At 49.9% G+C, this 23,082-nt stretch overlaps 1 protein-coding gene across 1 annotated transcript in view; it reads right to left on the bottom strand.

The window, feature by feature from the left end:
• PAX7 (paired box 7) overlaps positions 1-23,082 on the bottom strand; it is a 105,034-nt gene that overhangs the window by 26,143 nt on the left and 55,809 nt on the right. The window contains exons 7-8 of the mRNA XM_027693187.1: positions 14,009-14,174; positions 12,727-12,920 (exon numbers count right to left, since the gene is read on the bottom strand). Coding sequence (XP_027548988.1) covers positions 12,727-12,920; positions 14,009-14,174 — 360 coding nt within the window. The remainder of the gene's footprint in view (positions 1-12,726; positions 12,921-14,008; positions 14,175-23,082) is intronic.

A 23,082-nucleotide genomic window follows, 5' to 3' on the forward strand; every position in this document is an offset into this window, starting at 1 on the left:
CAGTTTTAGGGTTTCTGTGTAGGAGAAGGGAAAGCACAAATCCTTCAGGAAAACCAGCCCTCTCCAACTGCCCCAATACTGATGAGAAGAGAAAACAGTGCAGGACAAGATCTGGGTGAACAGTGCAACGAGTGGAAGTCAGGTTGCCAGTCTGATGTTTCCAAAGGCATCTGTTACCGCTGTCTCCTCCTCATCCTAAATAAACCCCCTCCTTTCCCCAGCAGCAGAACTCACTCAAGCATTGAAGTTACTTAAAGTCTTGCCTGGCAGAAACCAAAATCCTGGGTGTTCAGTCTCACCAATGGCCCCTGGATCTGTATGGTTGGACAGAGTTTATGCCAGAAACCTGCTCTAACTAGAACATAGAGCCTAAAATGCCACTTTATAGGTAAGTGTGGAAATGAGGTAGGGAAAGGGGAAGGGACATTCCTGGGAGCTGGGCTGAGATCTGAGGAAGTAGCTCAGAGGGAGGAATTTCTTTGCTTTCTGAGTTATATTGAGCCCAGTGATGGGGCAGGAGGAGGAAGCAGCTGCTACAGAAACCAAGAAAACATTTCAGGACTTAGTCCCTGCTTATTTTTCTTCATTTCTCCAAGCAGAGATGACTAAAAGCCTCAGGGAGAGCTCAAAGTCTCTGAGCCACATTCCCTTGGGCTAAAAACTTGGAGCTACAGATTCTGCAGCAAGCGATGCTTTTGTGGAGTCTCATGCATAGGGAAGATCAGGCAACAGAGCATGGATCCAGGCAAGGATGCAAAGATGTCTGGGACACAGCAAGCAGCTAAACTGGATGCTCCAGGAATACCTGCTCCATCTGGCACTGGAACCACTTCGGTCCCTGAGAGAGCAGAAAGCTTTGAAACCACACCATGAACTAGGAGGGAGCAAATTCCTTCAGAAGAGGCAGAACCATGTGCCTTCTCCTGCAGTACTAACGCAGTGCTACCTCCAGACCAGCTCTCCTGCAGTGCTGCCCTGCTCTCACCACTGCTGCTTGTTTTTAGGGAGCCCTGCACCCCCTCGAGAAGCTCTTCCAGGTGTCCTTGGCATCATCTCCTTGCTGCAGCACAGGAATCCCACAGCAGGAGCTGGTGCCCACCTGGGTGGCTCCTGCCCTGTCTGCCAGGCCGGAGCAGGCCATGGAGATGCTTCCAGCAGCACAAGTGGCCTGGGGCTTCATTAGAGCTGGTGGACCCTGCTCCTGCCAGAGCTGCCAAATCCAGGGTTGGCTTTTAGGGTCGGCAGGACCCCACGTGGCTCCTAATTTGGGGCTGGATTTGTGCTCAGCTGTGCACTCTAATCGCTAATTAAAGGTTTGCCATCAGCCTCCAGCAGCTGTTGGTGTCCTACAGGTCGATCCCCAAGCAGCACTCGCCGAGCCAGAGCTGCCGATTGGGAAGTTCATTGGATGGGCGGTGGCCAAACCCCCTCCCCAGCACACCCGGGTATTTACTTCCTCAGCAGAAAAGGGCTGCAGCAGCAGACAATGCTCTGCTTTGCACCAGCTCTTCTTCTTCCCTTCCTGCAGTCAGCCCCCAAAGATTTCCTGCTTTTCCCCTCTCGTTCATTCTTTTTGCTTTCTTTTCCTTTCTTCTTTTTTTTTTTTTTTTGAACAAAAAAATGTTATTTTGTGCCTCCTGAGCCTTGCCGGCTGGGCTCGGCTCTGTATCAGCTGGAGGAGCTTATGAGCCTCGTCTCCTCGGATTTAGACTGAAATTTTGATTTTCTGCCGCGCTCAGATAATGTGGAAATCCTGTTCCCCGATATTTACTGTTTATCAGCACGGCACAGTGCAGTTCTGGGGGGAAGGGAATCTCCCCCTCCGTGTGTCCCCCCTCACTCCCCTCCACCCCTCATCCTGAATGCTAATGGAGTTTGACTTGGGAGCAAACCTACAACAATACCCTAATTATGGCGAGCGAGGGGAGCGGGAACTCCCTGGCAAGGAGGTTCTGTGTCACTGGGATGGACTCTGGTCCTGGAAGTGTCCAAGGCCAGGTTGCACAGGGCTTGGAGTAACCTGGGATAGTGGGAGGTGCCCCTGCCCACGGCAGGGGTTGGAACTGGATGGGCTTTAAGGTCCCTTCCTACCCAAACCATTCCAGGATTCCACAGTGTCCATCCCCATCTCCTGAGCCAGATGCAGCACAGGGCTGCTCCCTTCTCCTGCCAGGGACATCTGAGCCACCTACCCCTCTCTAGGCCCACTCCTGAGCCAGGCTTTGTCACCTGCAGTCCCCTGCTGAGGAGCACAGCAGCAGTGATCCATGCCACGTCTGCCTTCCCACAGCTCCTCACCTGCATTAGGTGGCCCTGTCTCCTGTCCCAGCCAGGTTGCCCTCAGCACCATGGTCTGTGGGGCCACCTCCCTGTCCCTTTCTCATCCCGTCTGTCCTTGAGGAAACTGTGTGTTTGGGGACATTCCCATTCCAAGGCGTGTATCCTGCTCCTCCATGTGCCAACACACACCAAGTCCTGCATTCTCCAGTGAGGATTAATGTCACTGAGCCCTCGCAAACTCATTCCTGCAAACAGCCCAGAGGCCAGAAGGGAAAGGGGGGGACACTTCCCTGTGTGACGTGAACCAGGCAAGAGAAATAAAACAATAATAATAAAAATCTGGGGCTCAGCAGCAGGGGAACAGCTCCAAGGACCACTTAAGTGGCCAGCGGTGCATAATGCCTGGGTGTTAATGAGGCTGCCTCCGATTCCTGAAAGGAGTGGTTATTGTCAGATAATGTACAGGGCTTTCTCTCTCCCCCCCAGCCCCTCGCAGGAAAGGCAGGCATTTCCCTGTGGTTGGGATTGAGTGGAATAATGTCCTGGCCACCTGCAAACGCACTGGGCTTTCTCTGAGCTGCATAATTAGAGGCAGCATTGGGGTGAGGCGGCAGGGTAACGCAGCATGTGGAAAGGAGGGGAAGAAAAACAGGAAAAAGAGGGCTTTTATAGAAAAAAAATAAAAGGAGGGGGGAAGGAATGGAAAGGGAGACAGGAAGCATGATAAAGCTCAGGCAGAGCAGTTTTCTGTGCAGCCAGGCTGTTGGCTGGCTCCTCTGGTTTAAAGTGACTCCACTTCTTATGGAAACGGAGAGGCGGTATTAAAAAAAGAAAAAAAACCAAGACACAGAGAGCTTCCTTATCTCATGGAGACAGTTGTCAGGAATCACTTTGACTGAGTCGTTTTGTCTCCATGCTTTTTTTCGCTGTCAAGCAGGCCTCAGGACATGGATCAAAGGAGAGGCGCCGAGCGCTCGCTGAAACTTCTGATCCCTTCTCGGTACAGACGCACGAGTGGCAGACAGCTCTCCTCCACATCAAATGGAAGGAGAGGAGAGGAGAGGAAGAAGGGAAGGGAGAGGGAGAAGAAAAGCTGGGAGAGACACAGAGAGAGAGGAGGCTGTGAGGGGCTCTCTCTGCCACTCTGGATCTCAGGGGAAAGAAGCAGCAGCAGCCTTTGCTTTCCCTCTTCCACATTCCCTGCTGGGAGTGTCCCCACGAGAGTGTCCCTCCAAAAAGGGTGGTTGGAAGGAGGTGTGGGACATGCAGCAGCACAGATATTTCCTCCAGACTAACCACGGGGCTGCCTCAGCTCAGGCTTGGCCCCACATGTTGGCAGGTCCCAGAGCAAGCTTTGCACTGAGCCAGCCATGGTGAGAGCTCCCACCCATGTGGGCCAGATGGACATCCCTGTTTTAGCTCTGCACTGGCTTGGTGAGTGAATTCCTATCTCAAAACAACCCCAAATCAACCCACACCATGTCAGTTTTGCCTCTTTCTCTTCAATCTCACAAACCACTCCTTGTGATTTCTCAAAACAACCCCAAAACAACCCCAAAACAACCCCATCCTGTCAGTTTTGCCTCTTTCCCTTCTATCCTGCAAACAGCCCCGGTGATTTCCCTGTATCTGCTTGGCGAGCACACCCCACCCTTTCCCCTACATGGCTCATGACTGCCTTTCAGGTACTTATTCCCTGAAATAAGATCCCCCTCATCTCCAAACTGGATAGGCTTAAGGGCTGACTCCAGCTTACTGCGGCGAGCTAAGACCCTCCGCACCTTTGATCACTTTACTGCTCCCCCCTGCAGACCCTGCTGGGATTTGTGATCTCCAGCCCCCGCTGTAAATTGATCCTGTGCACGCCTGTCTGACAGAGGCAAGAGCAGCATGCTGCAGGCCTCCAGCACCCAAACATCTTCCCTCCCATCCACCACTTGGGACCCCCGTGTGGCACAGGCCCCACAGTCTGAGAACCCCCCGGTGTTTATCCACTGCCCAAGCAGCTCTGTGCCCTCTCCTTTGTGCTCCCAACTCTCCCTGTATTCTACAAAAGCCCCTGCTCAGCCCTGTAACCCCAAATTCCTAAAGCCCATATTGCACAGCCATACATTGCTCCCCCTCCCCATCCAGTGCACCAAGAGAGTCGGCAGGACAAACGCTCTGCATGCTGACCGACACCAAACTCTCTTCCACCTCACACAAAAGCCCAGAACAGCATCCTTTTGGGACACATCTCCCCCATAAACCTCTCCTGATGCTTCAGGACTGCACAGCTCTTCTGAGCATCTCCCTGAGGATGCTTCAGAGACAGATTCAGCCCCCAGAGTCCTCCCTGTCAGCCCCAACGTCCTCCTTGTAACCTTTCCATCAAGATGCTGCAACCCATCCATCAGTGATCCCAGCAGCTGGCTGGCTCTGGGATGGGAGGGAATGTGGGTTTCCTACATTGTTAGCACACAGAGATGGTGAAGCAAACAGCAAATAAACCGTGCTGAATAATGACCCCTTTCAAAATGCATCCAGCAGCTCTGGGAAAGCTGGTGGTCACGGCGTGTCCCCCTAACATGAACAACACACAGCCCTGTGTCCATCTTCCCTGTGTGCTGATTCCTGAGCTGAGGAAGGCTGGAAGCTCTCCAGGAGAGCAATGGACCCTCATACACCTGCAACACACTGTCCCACCTCCTTTCCTAGCTTGATGTTTCTCCTGTTGTCTCTCACCCACTGCGGTTAAGGCACTTCCCACAACCCCTCCTCGTGGAAAAAAAATAAGGGGACACATTGGGGTTAGTGTCTGATCCACTGCAAAATATTGCTGTGGGTTTTTCCTGTACTAGATGGTTTTTCCCAGCCAGGGCACAGCTGGAGCACAGCTGTCACCCCGTTCCCAGGTTTTAATAGGCACACCCAGGGCCCGGGCACACACGGGTGAGCACACAGGGAATGTGCACGCGGGACATCGGTGCCCTTGCGCACACGTGCTCCTGCCTCTGAATCCTAATTATTCCTTTTATTGCATTCCTGCCTTTTAAGCTTCCCCTCTATCTCGCTTCCCTCATTCCAGGGCTGCCTTTCCCCGCTGCGCTCCCTTGATTCCTCTGGCGGCTCCGCAGCAGCTCCCGGTCCCTGGGATATTGCAGCTCCCGGAGCCACGCGGCGAAACACTCGGCTCTGCGTGCCAGAGGTCGCTCGGCAGTGCCCGGCACCAGGCTGGATGCTGCATTAATTGCTAATCTCTCATTTTCTCTATCTGCCCTGCCTGCCTTGTCTCGAGTTCCCTCATTAATCAGAAAGCAGGGCAAATCCCGCATTTGAATTCTCCGAGTCTGTCTCCCGGCCAAGTCCCTCTCACCCTCCCCGGTGTGGGAAGGAGACAGGACCAAGAGGAGAGGCGTTTGAGCAGAGCTGAAAGCCCCACCAGTCCTGCCCGGATTTCAGCAGGAATTCCAGTCCTTGTGATGCCTCTTCCACCCCGTGGGCTTTGCTCCCACCACCCCGTGAGTGGGGTCTGAGTGGGAAGGGATATTTAAGGATTTGTGGGGACAGATTTCCATGTCTTAGCCCTGGGTGCCTTAAAAACGTGCTCCCTGCTCCAACATCTGGGGGCTTATCAGGCACTTTCACACCTCCCTGCATTTCTTCTTCCTGCTGTCATCATGTCATTCTCCTAAGGATTTTTCCTGTAATTCTTCTCCTATTTTCTCCTTATTCCTCCCTGTCTCCCCAATTTTTCTACTGCTGATACTTGATTTTACAGAAGGTGCAGTGCCACAGGGGCTGATCCTGGACCCATCGAAGGGATTGCCAAAGCTCCCGAGGCTCAGGAATCAACTGTTTGCTCTGAAAACCTTCAGTGCTCCTAATATTTTCATATCTTCCTAATAAACACATGGAGAGGAAATCACACAGGAATGAATCCTGCCAGGGCACCAGAGTCCAAGTTAAGGTGATAAGATGCTGACTTTTTGTTTGCAATTGGTTTTCCGTGTGGTCAGAGCACCCAGATCAGTTGAGGAAAGTCACAGAACCTCCAGACTTACAGAAAGAGGCCCCTCAGATATGGATTACCCCCTTCCCACCCTACTCAGAAGCACAGCCATCAGGAATCAGGCGAATAAATACGTATCCATTTTCACACGAGAAAAACGTTCCGTTCTCCCCTTTTCCCGTTGCCGGGAGCAGCGGCATCTAATTGACAAGAGCAGATGGGCTTTGTTTGGTTAAATATGAAAAGGAAAAAAAAAAGCAAGAAACTTTCGTGGAAAAACGACCAGCTTTGCTGGGACACGTAGGTTAAAAGTTTAGGGAGATGGAGCTGCATTTGGCACCGAGCAAGGGAAAAATGCCAATGCAGTCTCAGCAGAGCCAACTTCCCCCAGAGAGGAACCTGGAGCTCCCATGTCACCTTTTCATCCCCCTGGCCAAAAAAAAAGATGTGGATTTTAGCATATCTCCTTCTCCAAAAATCCTGCCACAAGGTCGTGGGGAGGCTGAAGCCAGAAAGGAACAGGGAGCAAAGAGCAATTGTGACTCAGAAAAGGGACAGCAGCCACTCTGAAGGGCACACACATTGTTTGAGGGAATCACGTCCTCTGGAGACATGGGGGTGCAGGGCAGTGTGGAGGAATGTGGAGGAGGCAGCGGGGGGGGAAAAGAGCAGGGACCACATGAAAAAAAACTGGAGGGAGGGAGCGATGGAAAAGGGAGGCAGAAGAACCCAGGAGGCAAGGTTAGAGAAAAACCCTCGTGTGGGGTGGCACCCAAGAGCCTCAGAGGTTAAAGAATATTAGAAGAACATGTTTCTACACTAAGATAAGCCAGAGAAATGAATCCTTATCCGTCCAAAACCAACCCTTGAAAATTCAAGCGAGAGAAGGGTCTCCTTTCAGGGAAACGGGGAATCCTTAATGCTTCCTCCCTCAGCAACTGTAATGCCAGGATGTTCCCAATCTGCTTTGAGGGATGGAAAGATTAAGAATAATAAAAAAATTGCAATAAAATATGTGTGAACGAGGGGGTAATTGTGGACAAATGCAGCATTCAAATTCATTTTTCAGCTCTTTTACACACCATTTCAATCTTATTTTCTGCTTGTTAATGAGATCTTGTTGGTTGGGGTGGGCACGGCTGCCCAGTATCGCTTGGGTAATTGCACATAATTTTCTCTCTACTAGTGATTTGCATCAGATTTTTTTTTCTAATTCTTTGCTATTTAAACCCCCTCCTCCCTTTCCCCCTCCCCCCCAAATCTCATCCTCTCCTCCCCTTCTTTCTTCCCCTCCCCTTCTCCTGGCCCAGCAAGACTCATTTTGAATGCTTATTATAAGCACAGTGTCTCCGACAAAAAAAAAGGAAAAAAAAAAGGCACCAGACAGAAGGGATCCGTGTCACTGAGGGAAGCAGGGAAGGAGAGCTGTCTCTCCGGAGCCAGACACCACCATTCCTGCTCCCCTCTCGCCAGCAACATCATGTCCTTCCCAACTGCCAGGTTTTCCACCCCAAAAAAGGGCTCAGCTGGCTCTTCTCGTCCTTCTGCCAGGACCAGTGAGCTCCTGACAGGGATTCAGATGATCTCTAATCCCACCCTGATGAGGCTGAGGAAACATTACCCTGGATGGTGGAAGGGAATGGAGCCATGGGATGATGTCAGGAAAAACAAACTGTGCAGACTAAGAAGGTCCCTGAGTTTACAGCAGAAATTTGTGGGCAGAGCCTGAGCTGTGCCTTGAGTGTCCCTCCAGAAACACCCTCAAAACTCAGGGATAAACTAGAAATTGCAAATCTGACTCTAACCCCCAGACCTGCCGTTCCACTGGGAATGAATCTGCTCATGGAGCAAAAAAAAAAACCACTGAAAGCCCTGGGAAAATTAAAGCAACAACTGTGAGATGGTGAACAAGTTTCTCTTGGCTCTTTGTATTCCTGGAATTGTCTTAATCTCTGGGTGATCCCATGGTTTTGCTAAAAGATTCAAAGGTCTCAGAAATAACATGTCATGGAAGTACATGAAATGCCTGACTCTGAACTGTATCTGAACGTGTTCCCCAGCTACACAGGGGCCACCTGCAGCAAAGGGATGAGCTTTGGCTTTCGAATAACCCCTTGCAAGACCCCAGCGTGCTACAGGGAACAGTCAGACATATTCAAGGTACAGGCCTGGATCTGAAAGGGCAGTAGAAATTTTAGGAAGTGAAGGAATGGACAAAACCCTTCTAAAAAAACATGAAGACATTTCAAAAGGCAGAAGAGATGTGGCAGAAGAGGCTAAAGATGGAAGCAGCAGAAAACACAGTAAGACCCTATTTCTTAGCTGTTTGAAAAGCACCCAGGGGATCTCCCACCATCCCAAATGGCAGAGGAACAGCTAATATGGGTCCACTTTTGTCTTGTAATATAAAGTTTAAGTCACTTAATTTTGTCCCACCTCAGCCCTCACTGCAGCACTCACAGTTCCTGACCCTGCTCAGGATGTAACTGGACTGAATCTAAGGCCAGCTTGGACAGGGCCTGGAGCCACCTGGGACAGTGGAAGGTGTCCCTGCCCATGGCAGGGGTGGAACAAGATGGTCCATAAGGTCCCTCCCAACCCAACCCATTCTGTGAGATGATTCTGTGATTTATCAGGAGATTGAGCTGTTTGTCACAAGCCTTGTCCCAGCTCAGTGAGGGGCAATTCTGGGCTAGCACAGGGCTGAACTTTCAAACAGAGGGATGCAGAGTTTGTTCTCACTGCCAATGTGAGGAATGAACTGGCCTAAGGATGTCTTGGTGCTTGGCCTTGTTCTTGTTGAGGTTGATGGCTATTCTCAAATAAATGGGAAATGAGTCCTCTGTGGGACGAAAACAAGTTGGAAATAATTACAGTGTGCTTGTGGAATCCCACCCATGCCCGGCCTTGGTTTACAACCCACTCCTGTGAGAAATGGTGAGACAGAAGCTCCAGGGCCAGAAATCACACTCTGCATGCCTCAGTTACTCATCATATTTTGTGTCTCTGTGTCCTCAGCAAGTTTTGGCCCAGGCTTTAGTGCCAGCCCAAGGCAGCTCTGAGCCACTGAGTCAGCCCAGCTGAACCTGGGGCAGCTGCTGCCAACCCACCAACCCTTGTGGAGCAGGGGGGACTTTGCTGCTGCACATTCTGGCTCCCCTGAGCTCCTCTCTGATAATATGGGAGCACCAAGTGCATCCTGACAGCTGGAAGTGACTCATGTGGCTGCAGCTGGTCAGGCTGTGAGGTTCCCTTTCCCAAACAGGCAAAATCTCTCTCTGACAAAGGCTATCCCAGCACAGAACCAGCCCAGATCACTGCTCGGGTTACCCTGGGCTCTCACTCAGGTCTAGGAAGGAGCATGACATGAGACTTCACTCCAGGTAGTGCTTCAATCACGTGGGGCTGTCCTTTGCATAACCAAGTTGGTGTTTTTGCATGAAGTGTCACAAAAAACATCATCATGGGATGAAGGAGTTGAAGATAAAAATTCTCAGCTGACCTCTCAGGTCTGGAATAAGGGCAGGATACCAGGGAAGCTGCCTGGGAAAAGCTCTGGGGCTCCAGCAGCTGAGCTGGGCAGGCACAAGGCTTTGTGTGCTACGGGCTGGAAAACAAGCCAGAAACGGGACCATTTCCCATGTGAAGTTGGGGTCTCTCTGTCTGATCGAGGGGGGGGCTGAGGTGGGTGAGGGGGGGCCTCAGGGGGGTCCCAGCCCCTGTGGCCACACGTAATCCTCTGTTCTCTTGTGGGAATGGGAATGCCACGCCTCTCCTCTAGAATTTCAGCTGCCAGCACTGGGGCTGGGGGGTTCTGGCCGGGACACCCAATCCTGGGGTAACTGGATCGTTGCTGAGAGGCAGCAAATGCTGGGAGCTCTGGGCCAGGCTGGCCCCCACTTCTTGTCTAAACTGCAAAGAGATCTCCCTCCTGCTGCTGCTGAGGGCTGAAACCAGAGAACTGGCTGTCTGCAGCACAGACAAATTGCCATCATTTTCAGTTCCCTTCTTTTTTTCTACCTCCTGAACTCCCTCTTTCCCTCTAGCTGGTATTTACCCCTGTAAAGAGCAACTTCAGATAGAGAGAGGAGGAGGAGGGGATTGAGGTGTGATGGGCTTTACCTGTAATGCCATGGAAGAGCTGAATTATGCTCAGCACAGCAGGAAAATTACACAGAGCATATAGAGACCTCACTAAACTTTTACCTACCCTGCTACATAAAACAGGACACTTAGGAGTTCTCATTCATCCCATTAGGAGTATTTCCTGTATCCTTCCACTAGGAACAGCAGAGGGCTTAGAAAGGCAGGAAGGTTTGATAAGTAAATATAAAGCAGTCATGAAATAACCTGGGTTAGCCTTTCCATGCACAAAAGAAATAGAAGAATTTATATGCTGATATCTTGGCCCTCACATGATTAAAAGCATTAGGAAAATGGGAATCTCTCCTTCTTGGGGGTGCAAAGCTCTCTTTTCTTCAGGACTGCCAGATAATGGATCCTCTCTTTCCCATACAAAGGGCTTATTGGCTCAGGACTATCTTTCCCCAGCCTGAGCCTGGGGGCAGGGTAATTTGGGATAGGGATAAGCAGAGAAAAAGCCTTGGTTTGGTCATTTCAATGAGCCTCTGATTTCTGAGCGGGGCTGAGAGGGAGATGATGAAGCTACAGAAATGGAAATTGCAGGATGGACTCTGTCTGGTCCTATCACGTGGATCTCATCCCCAACTTATTCCAAGGTGCTAAATTGCACTTGTGATCATCTGAATTAATCACATGCCCTGGCCTGTCTAACCTGGAGCCTGCCTTTGAATTCCAGGCTCTTTTCTCATCTCCCAGGCCTGGTGCTGTTAGAAATCCCTTGTCAGAGAGATGTCTGCCTATTCCCCCCCAAATTAACCTGTTTGAGGTGATATTCTGCCTCATGCCAGTCACACTTTTACATTTTCCCACTCAGAGCTAGAAGGGGGGGGGGTTTATACCATTTCTGAGAAGCTGCAAAATTTCCCTCTTTCCATTGACACTCTATGTTTGTTTTCACACTTGAGAGATCACAAGCTATTGGACCTCAAGACCCATAAACCTTTCTGATGTCCCTGTTTATTGGACTCCCCTCTAAACAGTTGTAGTCTTTTCATTTCAGATGCCCACCTAATTTCCCCTTGTAGTTTAAAATTATTTTGAATTTCCTGTCCTAAACAGTCTTACTGGCACTCTGAAACAACTGTTGTAGTGCACTTCATGTGTCTCCATGTTCCACGAGTGACTGAGAGTGAAAGTAAAAGGGATTTTTGTATCCCTCCAGCATGAATACAAGTGTACAACATGTGCCTTGTTCCACTTACAAGCAAATGTGCACTTGGAAAGCAGATTACAGCAAGTAAAACAACAAGAAGGTTAAAGGCTCTGTCTGATAAGGTGACAGGAAATTAGAATTCTTATCCCAGGGTGGAGTTAGAGGGGGATGGATTCTCAGGTGGTGAACATCCTGCCTTCTCCACTCAGCTGAGAATGTAAGTCTGCTCCCATAACACATGAGCACAAGCTCTGCTGTCTCTGGGCTCACTGATGGTGGAGGTTTAACCTCTCTCTGCTCTGAGCCTTGTTTCTGTCACATGCAGCACTTAGAAGCTGTACACCCGATGGGCAGCACCAGATCAAACCTGGGAGAGGCACTTCAGAGGGTGGCTGAGCTGGGCTTTGGAGCACAGACCCCAGATCAGGTCATGGGCTCAGGCAGGGATGTGAAAATCAAGGGTATATTCCAAGGGGAGGCCGTGGCTGTTGCCTGGTCACCTCAAAACACACACACTCCACTTCCTTACACAAGCAGATGGTGTGAAACACCTTTCCTCCTTTAAAACTCACCTACACCTCTCATTCTGACCTTGTGCAAAGCACTAGCAGAATTGTTTCCATGACAATTCGTTTCTCAAAACTAAATCCCAGATCTACACCCCTGTGTTTTGAGGAAGCTCAAATCCATGGCACTTCCATGGTCCAACCAGGCTTGGACAAGCTGGCTTTGGCTAATCTCTAAATCAGCCACCCACAAATCATGAGGTACTTCTAAAGTAACTAAAACATCAAGTGTGCTGTCATTAGGTTAAAATCCACAATTGGAGGGCCCTGGAATTTTTGGCTGTGGAATATTTTGGAGGGTTGAGCAGACAAACACTGATGCTCTGAGTCCTGGTGTTTGTGGTTGCAGTGTGTTAACGTGGAGGTGGGAACTAAGAGGACACAAATGCTCTGCAGAACAGTGCTGAGCGATATTGCTGAGGAAGGAATTAGCCAAATGCTTTAACTGGGCTGCTCCAGGACTCCCTGACAGCAGCAATAACTCCCTCGTTAAGCAGAACACGCTGTGACAGCCTGAAGCTCGCCCTGCTCTCAGAGGATCTGAACCAGCCAAGTGCTGTCAGCCAAAGGCAGGATGGAAGCAGGTCACGTACCTGTGGGGAGAGGCCATTGCTGACGGGGTTCATGTGGTTGGCAGGAGCTGCAGCGTTCATGAAGCTGTCGGAGTAGCTGGAGAAGCTGTGCCGGGCTCCGTAGGCTGAGCCGCTGTCGGCGGCGGCCGCGAGTCCCCCCTGGTGCATGGTGGAGGGAGGCAGGGGCTGGGGCCTGTGCACGGTGCTTCCCCCGTCTGCAGAGAGAGAGCAGGGCTCAGCAGGGCTGGGGGAACAGCTGGGGCTGGGAAATGGGCCCCTGGGTTTGGCCATCCTGTCTCAGCACCTGGGACATGCCGTGTTCCACAAACCGCGTGACGGGACAAAACCTGCCGTGCTAGGGGGAAATATCTGAATTTTCCTTTAACTTTTCCTTGAACAGAAGCCGTAAATTCTTTTGTAAAGGCCAAAGCCAACTGAAATGGGCAATACTGCCTCCACTGAACCCCAGTGTGGAGCTTTATCCAGAACGAGGGATCACCTACAGGATACTCAGTTCATAGTGATGTGCTCATCATTTCAAAGCTGAGCACAGCTACGGCCATGAGGCACGTTGACAGAGCAGAAAGGACCATGAGACAGAGGAGAAAACTGAGGAGCTTCCACTGACCTGAGGAAAAACCTGGTTTTCCCATCTCAAGGAAAACCACCCATGTATTACAAGACACCCAGTGGGATGTCATGAATGACAAAGGCAAGGAACAATGGGATGATAGAATCCCAGAATCCCAGAACTAATCCTCACTGGAGAATGCAGGACTTGGTGTGTGTTGGCACATGGAGGAGCAGGATACACGCCTTGGAATGGGAATGTCCCCAAACACACAGTTTCCTCAAGGACAGACGGGATGAGAAAGGGACAGGGAGGTGGCCCCACAGACCATGGTGCTGAGGGCAACCTGGCTGGGACAGGAGACAGGGTCACCTAATGCAGGTGAGGAGCTGTGGGAAGGCAGACGTGGCATGGGTCACTGCTGCTGTGCTCCTCAGCAGGGGACTGCAGGTGACAAAGCCTGGCTCAGGAGTGGGCCTAGAGAGGGGTAGGTGGCTCAGATGTCCCTGGCAGGAGAAGGGAGCAGCCCTGTGCTGCATCTGGCTCAGGAGATGGGGATGGACACTGTGGAATCCTGGAATGGTTTGGGTAGGAAGGGACCTTAAAGCTCATCCAGTTCCAACCCCTGCCGTGGGCAGGGGCACCTCCCACTGTCCCAGCCCCGTCCAACCTGGCCTTGGAAAGGCAGGATTTGGGAAGAGAAGAGCAGCGGCGCAGGCGAAGGGTGCTCACCTTGGGAGATGGTGGTGGTCGGGTAGGTGGAGTCCGGCAGCTGGTAGGGGGGCAGGGTGGGCATTCCCGTGGGCGGGAACCCCCCTGGCAGCAGGTGGTTGAAGGCCGCGAGCTGGTTCGCTCCCGCCTGCTTGCGCCAGCGCGCCCTGCGGTTGCTGAACCACACCTGGAGGGGAGAGCAAAGGCCCCGTGTGATTCCCCCTGAGCTGCTGTCCCACCCCAGCCGGGATCTGATGGAAACATGTCCCACAGCACTGGCCAAAGCCAGACTCAAGTTGCTGCCTGACTCGGATTTGTGAGTGTTTGCCTCCATTCCTCAGAGTCCTTTTAGTTGCTGAGCCTGGAAGGGAAAGGAAAGACCCCCCTGTGACTCCCTGAGCTGCTGTCCCACCTCACCTGGGGGCTGATGGAAACACATTCAGTCCAAAACCAGGTTCAAGTTGTGGCCTGACACAGGCTCTGTGAATATCACAGAATCCCTGAATATGCTGAGCTGGAAGGGTCCCACAAGGGTCATCGAGTCCAACCCTCAGCCCTGCATGGGACCATCCCCAGAGTCACCCCCGTGCCCCAGAGGATCAGCCAAACCCTCCTGGAGCTCTGGCAGCCTTGGGGCTGTGCCCACTGCCCTGGGGAGCCTGGGCAGTGCCCAACCAGCCTCTGGGGGAAGAACCTTTCCCTGAGATCCAACCTGAGCCTGCCCTGACACAGCTCCAGCCATTCCCTGGGATCCTGTCCCTGGTCCCCTCAGAGCAGAGCTCAGTCCCTGCCCCTCCTCTGCCCCTGCCCAGGAAGGTGGAACTGCAGTGAGGTCTCCCCTCAGCCTCCTCTGCTCCATCTGAACACACCAAGTGCCCTCAGTGTCCTCACACGGCTTCCCCTCAGGGCCCTTCCCCACCTTCCTTGGACACTCTCTAATGGCTTCAGATCTTTTTATATTCACCACCACTCCTCAGTTTCCTTTCTCCCAAATGACAGTACAACCCCTGCCCTGTCTCCTGGGTAAACATATACATTTAAAATGGCTCAAGATGCTGCTGAGAGTGTTGGGAGGGTGCTCTGAGCTGTAGGGTGAGATGAAGAGGAATAATTTAACTTGTGTATTCCGGGAGAGTCCACACCAAATAGAAGCACTGCTACCACCTGGCCATTCTGCCTTGTTATCTGACAACTATGTGAATTATGCTGAGGGATTAAGGACCATAATAGCAACACGGCTGCTCTGTTAGGAGGGATAAATAGACAGATTAGCATCGTGGTTTCAATGTTAGACAAGCTAAAGAGATAGAACCAGACCGGAGGGAATACAGGGCTTGCTCAGCTCCTCTGTGCTGCAGCAAATCACTGTTGTCTGTATGCTAAGACATGACCTGCTTGGAGCAGCACCAGAATTGTTCTGCAGCCAATTTAAATCTTTGTGCATTAAAATAAACCCGGTTTTAATGCCTGTGCAAAGCTGGGCTCATGTTTCCTACAGTGCTGGTTTACCTGTAAGACTCCCGAGGAGATTTTTCTAAATGCATCTGTGTGCCCTGGTGTGTTTTATCGTGGGCAATCTCCCTCCTGCATAGTGGAAGGGGCTTCTCGATCTGTCTCTTGGGCTTGGTTTGCTTCATTTAATCAGAGAGGCTCTCAGGCCCCATCCCTGTTTGGGGTTCAGAAGTATGTGGATAAGCTTTCAAGCCAGATGAGAATGCAGCTGCTGGACTTTGGGAGGCCTAAAGAGCTAGAAAACACGATTAAATTTCACAGCAACAAGAAAAAATGGAGCAAAAATCAAGAGTGTAAAGCATTCAGGGGGGAAAAAAATCCTCCATCAGGCTTCCAAGCTGCTCAACATCAGATCAGGGGCTGGTGTTACAAGGGTTTGAGGCACTGCAGCCCAAACTGTGCCCACATCTTAGGAGCCAACCCAGAACTCTTCCCCAGATACTGCAGAATTTTAGCCCTGTGTGCTGTGGACATCAAACATGACCCAAAGCTCAAAATGGGCATCTTTCCCTGGTCTTTATGTCCAGTCCTCCTGTAAATAGTTACTTGTTCCTGTGCATTTTTCTTACAGGAAAAGGCAAATTTATTTAATGGAGCACTGGACTCCAGCCCACATGCACTGCAGTGGTGCCTGCTGCAAAAATAAGTGTGCACTGAGCTTCACCCACTAATTTCTGTGAGGTTCTCTGGATCACAGCCCATTATTGCTCTTTCTATCTGTTACTTAGCCACGCTGTGGAAACAGTTTAATTAAAACTTGCTAATGATAGCCATGATCCTGATGGCTGAGGAAGGACCCAGGCCTGGGCAGCCCTTAATTTCACGCTGTTATTTACATCCATATACAATGAAAACAACAAAACCCAGTTTTTTTTGAAGAGTTGGTCTAAATTAAGCCCCTGAAGTGTTTACAGAGCTGATGTCAGGTCCTTGGCTCCAAAAACCTCTTTGTACAGACCTGTTCCTACTGCACTGCTCTGGTGGCTGGAGCAGCACAACCTGCCACCCTTCCAAAGGCATGACAGAAATGGGTCAGCTCACATCCTGCATTGACCACCAGGGGCCGGGCAGGTCACAATCCCCGGGGCCACTTCTGGCACCCAAAGTCGCTAAAAGAATCTAGGACAGAGTTAAGGAGAGGGAAATGAATGAAGGCTGAAGTCTGTAGCACTTCACAAGTCCTTTATCCAGCCCAATCCGTGGCACAGCTTCTGTGAGCAGTGAGCAACAGAAATGAATAAATAACCTTTTGTTTGCCCTGACCACGCAAAGAGGAAGGTCCCATCCTTTTCTCAACAGGCATGTGTGTGCAAATTCAGTTTTGAATTAGGGAGATGGACCTTGGCTCCTCGTCTCTTATAATTTGCTTCCACTTTCACAGATAAGGACATGAAAATTGAATATTTCTGGTAGCTGAACACAGGGAGATAAATAAACCTACTCTTTTTGGAGAAAAAGGCCTAGGCCTGGGCAGGAAGAGCTTCCACTCCAAAAAAATAAAGATCTCAGTGCCGAGAACAGCACATAAAATTCAGATACCTGAAGAGAGAACACAACCAAGATATGAATCCGGGAACTGAGAGGGAAAGAGAAGTGGAATTCCAAGAGTGCAAAAGCCATTCCAGTGATTTCTGACACTTTCCTGACATCACAAAGGGTAGGGAAGTTCTTTTTTTCCTAACCAAGAGCCAGATGTTGGCAGATCCACTGGGGATTAGATCTTCTGAAGAAACATAGGACGGGACACGTTTCTGCAATACCATCCCCACGAGGACTCACTGCCCTGTCTGTCGGTTGATTTGGGCAATGTATGATCAAAACACAACGTGGAGAAGGTTTGTGTTGTCTTCTGTTCCCCCCCATGAGGTTGTTGTTGTCTGGGCACCAACACACACCTTTGCACTCAACAGCTGAGGCTTCGTCAGCCCCTACAGACTGCCCCTGCCAGAGGACCCTGTTACACCATGGTAAGCCTGGGGTGAAGGCTACAGCTGCTAAAACCATTCTGGTGGGAAGAGGATGAGGAAGAGGAGGAAGTTTTGAAGCTGCTGGGGATGTTTTGTTCAGAATTAAAATGTACACGTGTGTGTGATGGCTGCTCCCATCCTGATCCTCCACACCCAGTATGGGGGCTTGGTTCCTTTATATTTTAAGGGAGATAAAAGGATACCCTGGATCCTTTTACAACCAGGTAGAGTCAACAAAAGTCCTGTGCATGAGCCATTGTGGTCTACAATGCACGTGGGCTTGTGAAGAAAGGAAAGATAAATTCCGAGAGAGCAGATCATCACCAAAGAAATTCAGTTCTTAATTATGCTCCTCCAGTGACTTCAGGAAAGTTATTGGTTTTCTGATTTGAATTCAGCGTATTCAACAAATTTTAGTGCTTACACAACCCATGCATCAGATTAGCACCTCTAAATTGAGGATAAACCCCTCAGTTTCTTGCATTTTAGTTCATTTCCACAATCAGTCTTTGGAGATAGAGGCTCTTTTGAAGTGCCAGAAGGCATCAGACCCAGCACAGCAAGATCTTGGAGCATCTTGTCTGGAGCATCACAGCAAAGCAGATGATAAATGATAATAATAGCAAATACACCTGCACCAAGCCAATTCACAACCATGTATTGAAAGGCAGTGTCTCCTCCCAGAGCCCTGCTGGGGAATCCAGCCCCAAACACACCGAAACCTGCCACAAAGCAAGTGATAGGATTTACCTTCCCGTGCAGGGGAAGGGACATTTCATGGCCCAAACAGGTTGATTCTGCCCCTTATTTATAACCCAGGGAAAAAAAGGAGCTCCTTTGCAGCTAATGACGTTAGCAACTCCTTCCCTTCCCCCGCCTCAAAGGTGGCTCAGGCCTTTATGCTCATAAATCATTTTATTGGGAGCTAAAATACAGAGGCTGGAGCATCTCCCTGTAATGCGAGGTGCACTTCAAAGGGAACCTGCTTTCATTTCCCAACAGTTAAGGGTTTATCAACCACTGAAGATTCCCCCTGCCAGAGGATCCTGTTACACCATGGTAAGCCTGGGGTGAAGGCTACAGCTGCTAAAACCAGGCTGGTGGGGAGAAGGTGAGGAAGAGGAGGAAGTTTTGAAGCTGCTGGGGATGTTTTTTAGAGGCTGCTGGGGCTGGATTGCATGATTAGAGTTTTATGCCGGGACAAGGCAGTACTTTGGAAAAGGGCTGTGTGAAGAATTCACCAGGAGAAAAAACACCATGGCAGAAACCAGCTTTTCCTTAAAAAGAGAAGTTTTTCATGGTCATTTCATAGCAGAGACCCTGTGCTGTGTAAATGTGCTGCTTTCCAAGGGTGTAGATTTACAATACAGGCCACTGGAAACAACAGTTTGTACTTGTTAAAGGCATTTGGGGCTTTTCTCCCCTGTGAATCATCTTCCAAATAAAGTATTAAGTACGCAGGAGATGTGTTATAGAAACTGCTTGGCATTGCTGAGGGGAAGCAGATGGATGCAGTAATGCCCCCATGGAAAAGAACTGGAAAGAAGATATGCAAGGAGGTTCTTCATGTTCTAGTCAAGCCCAGGGCCCAGGTAAGACCAGTGTCCCTCACTGTGCCACATGCCCCTTGCTCCAAGGATCCTGAATATCCCTCAATCCCTCACCTCCCCATTCCCTTCCCAGATGGGTGAGAGAGGAACATTGAGACTAAAAAGCCTCTCTAATTCATCACTGTCCACTCTGCAGAACCAGCTGATTCCAGGAGGGCCTGTCCTCCCAGCCAGGCTGGCTTTGGGGCAAAGGTTAGAACTGGTTCTTGTTTAACCCCAGTGCCTGCACCCAGCCCTGCCAAGAGCCAGCCCGAGATGTCCCAGGCACTTGTTTCCCACCAGCAGAGAAGCTGCAGAGGCAGCTGCCTGCCAGGATGGGGCTGGACTGAATTATCCCGCCCAGATATGGGTCAGCTCCCACAATTTGTCAGACAAGGAGAGGAAAGGAAGGTCAAAAAGAGCCTCCTGTGGGAAAGAAAGCCTGTTGTGTTCCTGCTCAGCCTAATCAGGACTCGATGTGGGAGAAAGATGGATGGGGTGAGTGAGCTCATAAATGGAAACAGGGATGGAAAAGCCAGGTGAGGCCTTTGCTCTTCAGCAGAATGAAGGGATGCAACATATGTTTGTGCTCACAGGCCGAGGCTGCAGGAACCATGTGGCCATTTATGGCCTAAGCACACCCAAAAAAATTCCTGCAGTCACATAAGGTCCCTTCCCAGGCTGCAGATCAGCTCCTCTCCAGGTTCTCCCTGGAACCAGAGCAGATCCCCTTGTCCACCCTGGTGGAAAATGCTGCAAGTCAGGGGTTTCCCGGGAGGTTGATGAAGAAAGATTTTAGGGAGGAACTCTACAGCAAGAGTGATGAGAGACCATGGGTATTTACTGCTCCAAATGCCTTTTGGCAGGTGGAAAGGGCTGGGATGTGATGATGAGATGGGGTCCTGTAGGTCCATACAACAGTTTAGGGATGACGATGCTTCCTCTGCCAGGTGCTGAGGGGTGTGAAAAACAGACCTCAGAAAGGTCCAGGCATCACTGAGGCTATGAGAGAATTCTTCACAGAACAAAAAAAAAGCTCCTGAGAATACACAGATTTTCCAGGCTGTACCCAGAGACACTTGGGTTCAGTGCTGAGCCTCTGCCATGGGTGGGTGACATGATTAAAATAAATATTAAACAAGGTTAGTGGAGCAGAACAAATGACTCCTCACAAATGAGATTATCCAATGAATTTAGCCTATATTTCTCCTGGCATCTCCCAGTTCCTGAAGGTGTGAGCTATTTATAACAACCTACTGAATTGCAGGGAACAGGTGGTGGTATGAGATTTTTTTTTGGCAAACCACTTGTTTTTTTCAGGAAATCATTCCTATCAGTGAAATCTTTCATTGTAACATTGATTACTTTACTCTTGCAACATTCTTCCAAACACTTCCTCAAACAAAAGGCCACCCCTCCCTTGAAACGACCATCTCAGTATGAACATTTCGTAGCCACTAATGGATTTCATACTCCAGGCAGGGAAGCAGGAGAAACGGGATAGATCTGTCCACTCTCACACTGAGCCATACTGAGCCCAGGTGGAACTCCTGGATTCAGAGCTCCAAGCCCAACCCTGCCCAGTGATGCAGTTTTACCACTTATTGTAAGAGAAATTCACCATATTTACAAATAAAAAAATATTTTCGTGGAATAAAATAGCTTTTGTATACTGATTGTTTGCAAATGTTGTGTTTTCCAGCCCTACATTTTACAAACCTGTTTCTCAGTGATGATTTCAGTTGCCAGAGGAAATTCTGCTAAAATAAAATAAAATTTGAAATAAAACCTGGTTAACTTCTCTTTATAAACCTGAGGTCCGAGGATGAATGGGAACTGAGGAAGCTGAAAGACATTAGGATGGGTTCACTGCTGTCAGAAAGCAGCTGCAAGGCAGAGTATTTATAAACTGCTTTTTCACTTGCACATTTCCTTCTTAGACGGCCAAGTCTTAATGGTGTTAAGAATTGCATTTAGACATTTGGGAACAGGCTTTGATGTTCACACCTCATGGAGGTGAACGAGATGTTGGAGAGTAGATTTCCTGCTGCTATTGTTTGGCTCAGACAGGCTGGGCTTTAGCAGCAAATCAGCAGCACATCAGTTCCCGCTATCAAGATTTGCTTTGCCAAAGAAAAGCTTTTAAAAATGGCTTAAGCTTCACGTGAAGTGGCTCAAAGATTAAAACACCCTGGCAAAACCCTCCTCCTGATTATTATAAATACTTTCCAGTGTTGACCACACAGAATATTTTTAATTGGAGTCCCAGGAAAGAATCTGGGGATGTTGAAGATGGACGAGAGCCCCGTGCTGGCCACGACAACTGGATCACTTGACTGTGCACATCCTGGGTGGCAGCAGAGGTTCAGCACAGGAGTCTGAGCCTAGGAGGAATATTTTGGTCCATGCCATGGCTGGAAATTTTGTGATAAAGGTTCTTCTCATACAACCTCTGGGAGGCCCTGTTTGTTTTTAATACAATGGCACAGACACTCTGCTGCTATAAATCAGGGCAACTTCACTGCCTTCCATTAGAGCAGCTGAGTGTGCAGAGTTCCACACAACCACTTCAGCCAGGGCCTGGGGGCTCCTTCATTGCTTTGGCCTCTGGGCCCTCTGTCCTTTGTATGAAAATCAAACCATTCCCACACTGGTCAGGGCACCTCAGCTTGCGACCACGAGGTTGGCAGTTCTTGGCCCAAAGCGGAACAAGAAAAGCACCACAGGACAAACAATCAAAGAAGTCACTTCCAGGTTTGCATCTCAACACAAAAATCCACAACTTTATCTAAAAATGGAGTTCTACTGATCTGAGTGGATTCCTCCACCCACAGCAGGTTCAAAGAAGCACTTTCTGCCGGAGATTTCTCCACTTGGTTCATAGGTTCCCTGCCCCACATTTAAAAAACAAGCTGCTCTTGTCAAATTACGCTGCAAGTTCCTATTAATTCCCATTGACCTCAGCAAATGCTTTGCCAGAAGGACTCCAGGATTAGGTTTATCATTTTTATCTTCAGGAAAGTAATGAAATAGTGCTGGCTCTTTCCAGCAAGATCCCTTGGGCTTCCAGAGCTGGGACCACATCCTCTGCCAGTGGGATATCCCTGCTTCCAAGGGTACAATTCTACGAGTACCAAAAGTGCTGATGCCTTTCTAAGGAGAGGTTTAGACTGAATCCCAAACTGGTTTGAGTTGGAAGGGACCTTAAAGCCCATCCAGTGCCACCCCCTGCCATGGGCAGGGACACCTTCCACTATCCCAGGTTGCTCCAAGCCCCATCCAACCTGGCCTTGGACACTTCCAGGGATGGGGCAGCCACAGCTTCTCTGGGCACCCTGTGCCAGGGCCTCCCCACCCTCACAACCAGGAATTCCTTCCCAATATCCCATCTAAATTTCCTCTCTTTTAGTTTAGGACCATTCCTCCTTGTCCTGTCCCCCCGCGTGCTTGTGAAAAGTCCCTCTCCAGCCTCTCTGTCAGCCCTGTTCAGATGCTGGTGCCACAATTTTAAAAGATCATCTCTGGCTCATCCAAAGATCAGGTGGAGAAAGACTTTCCACTGCAGTTTGGATACCTGATAAATTACTTTACAGTTTGGTTACCCGGTAATTTACTTTACAATTTGGGTCTGATTATTTTTATGTGATTATTAGGTGGTTTGAGGGCTTATTTGAAGATTTTTCACTGAGGCAAGTATGTAATGGTTACTCTTTTCTGTAATCCAGCTGCATTTCTGAGTCTAATTCAGGCTGGGGAGATGGGAGAGAACAACAGCAACACTGTGAGACATCACGGACCGATTCACTAAGAAAAGAGAAAGTGCAAAGGCTGCAGCCCCCCTCTCTCCTTAGAAACACCCTCCTGCAGCAAGACCTTCCTGAGACAGGAGTAGTGGGGGGAAGCATCACTGAACTCGCAGAGCTGCTGCTTTCAGCTGCCCGGAGCAGCCACTGCCCCGGCCCCGACCTGTCCCGGGAGAGGGATGGTGCCTGGCACTGACCCCGACCTGTCCCGGGAGCGGATGGTG

Source organism: Neopelma chrysocephalum, unplaced genomic scaffold (genome assembly GCF_003984885.1).
Source record: "Neopelma chrysocephalum unplaced genomic scaffold, ASM398488v2 Primary Assembly neopelma1_90, whole genome shotgun sequence".
In the NCBI taxonomy this organism is placed as follows: domain Eukaryota; kingdom Metazoa; phylum Chordata; class Aves; order Passeriformes; family Pipridae; genus Neopelma; species Neopelma chrysocephalum.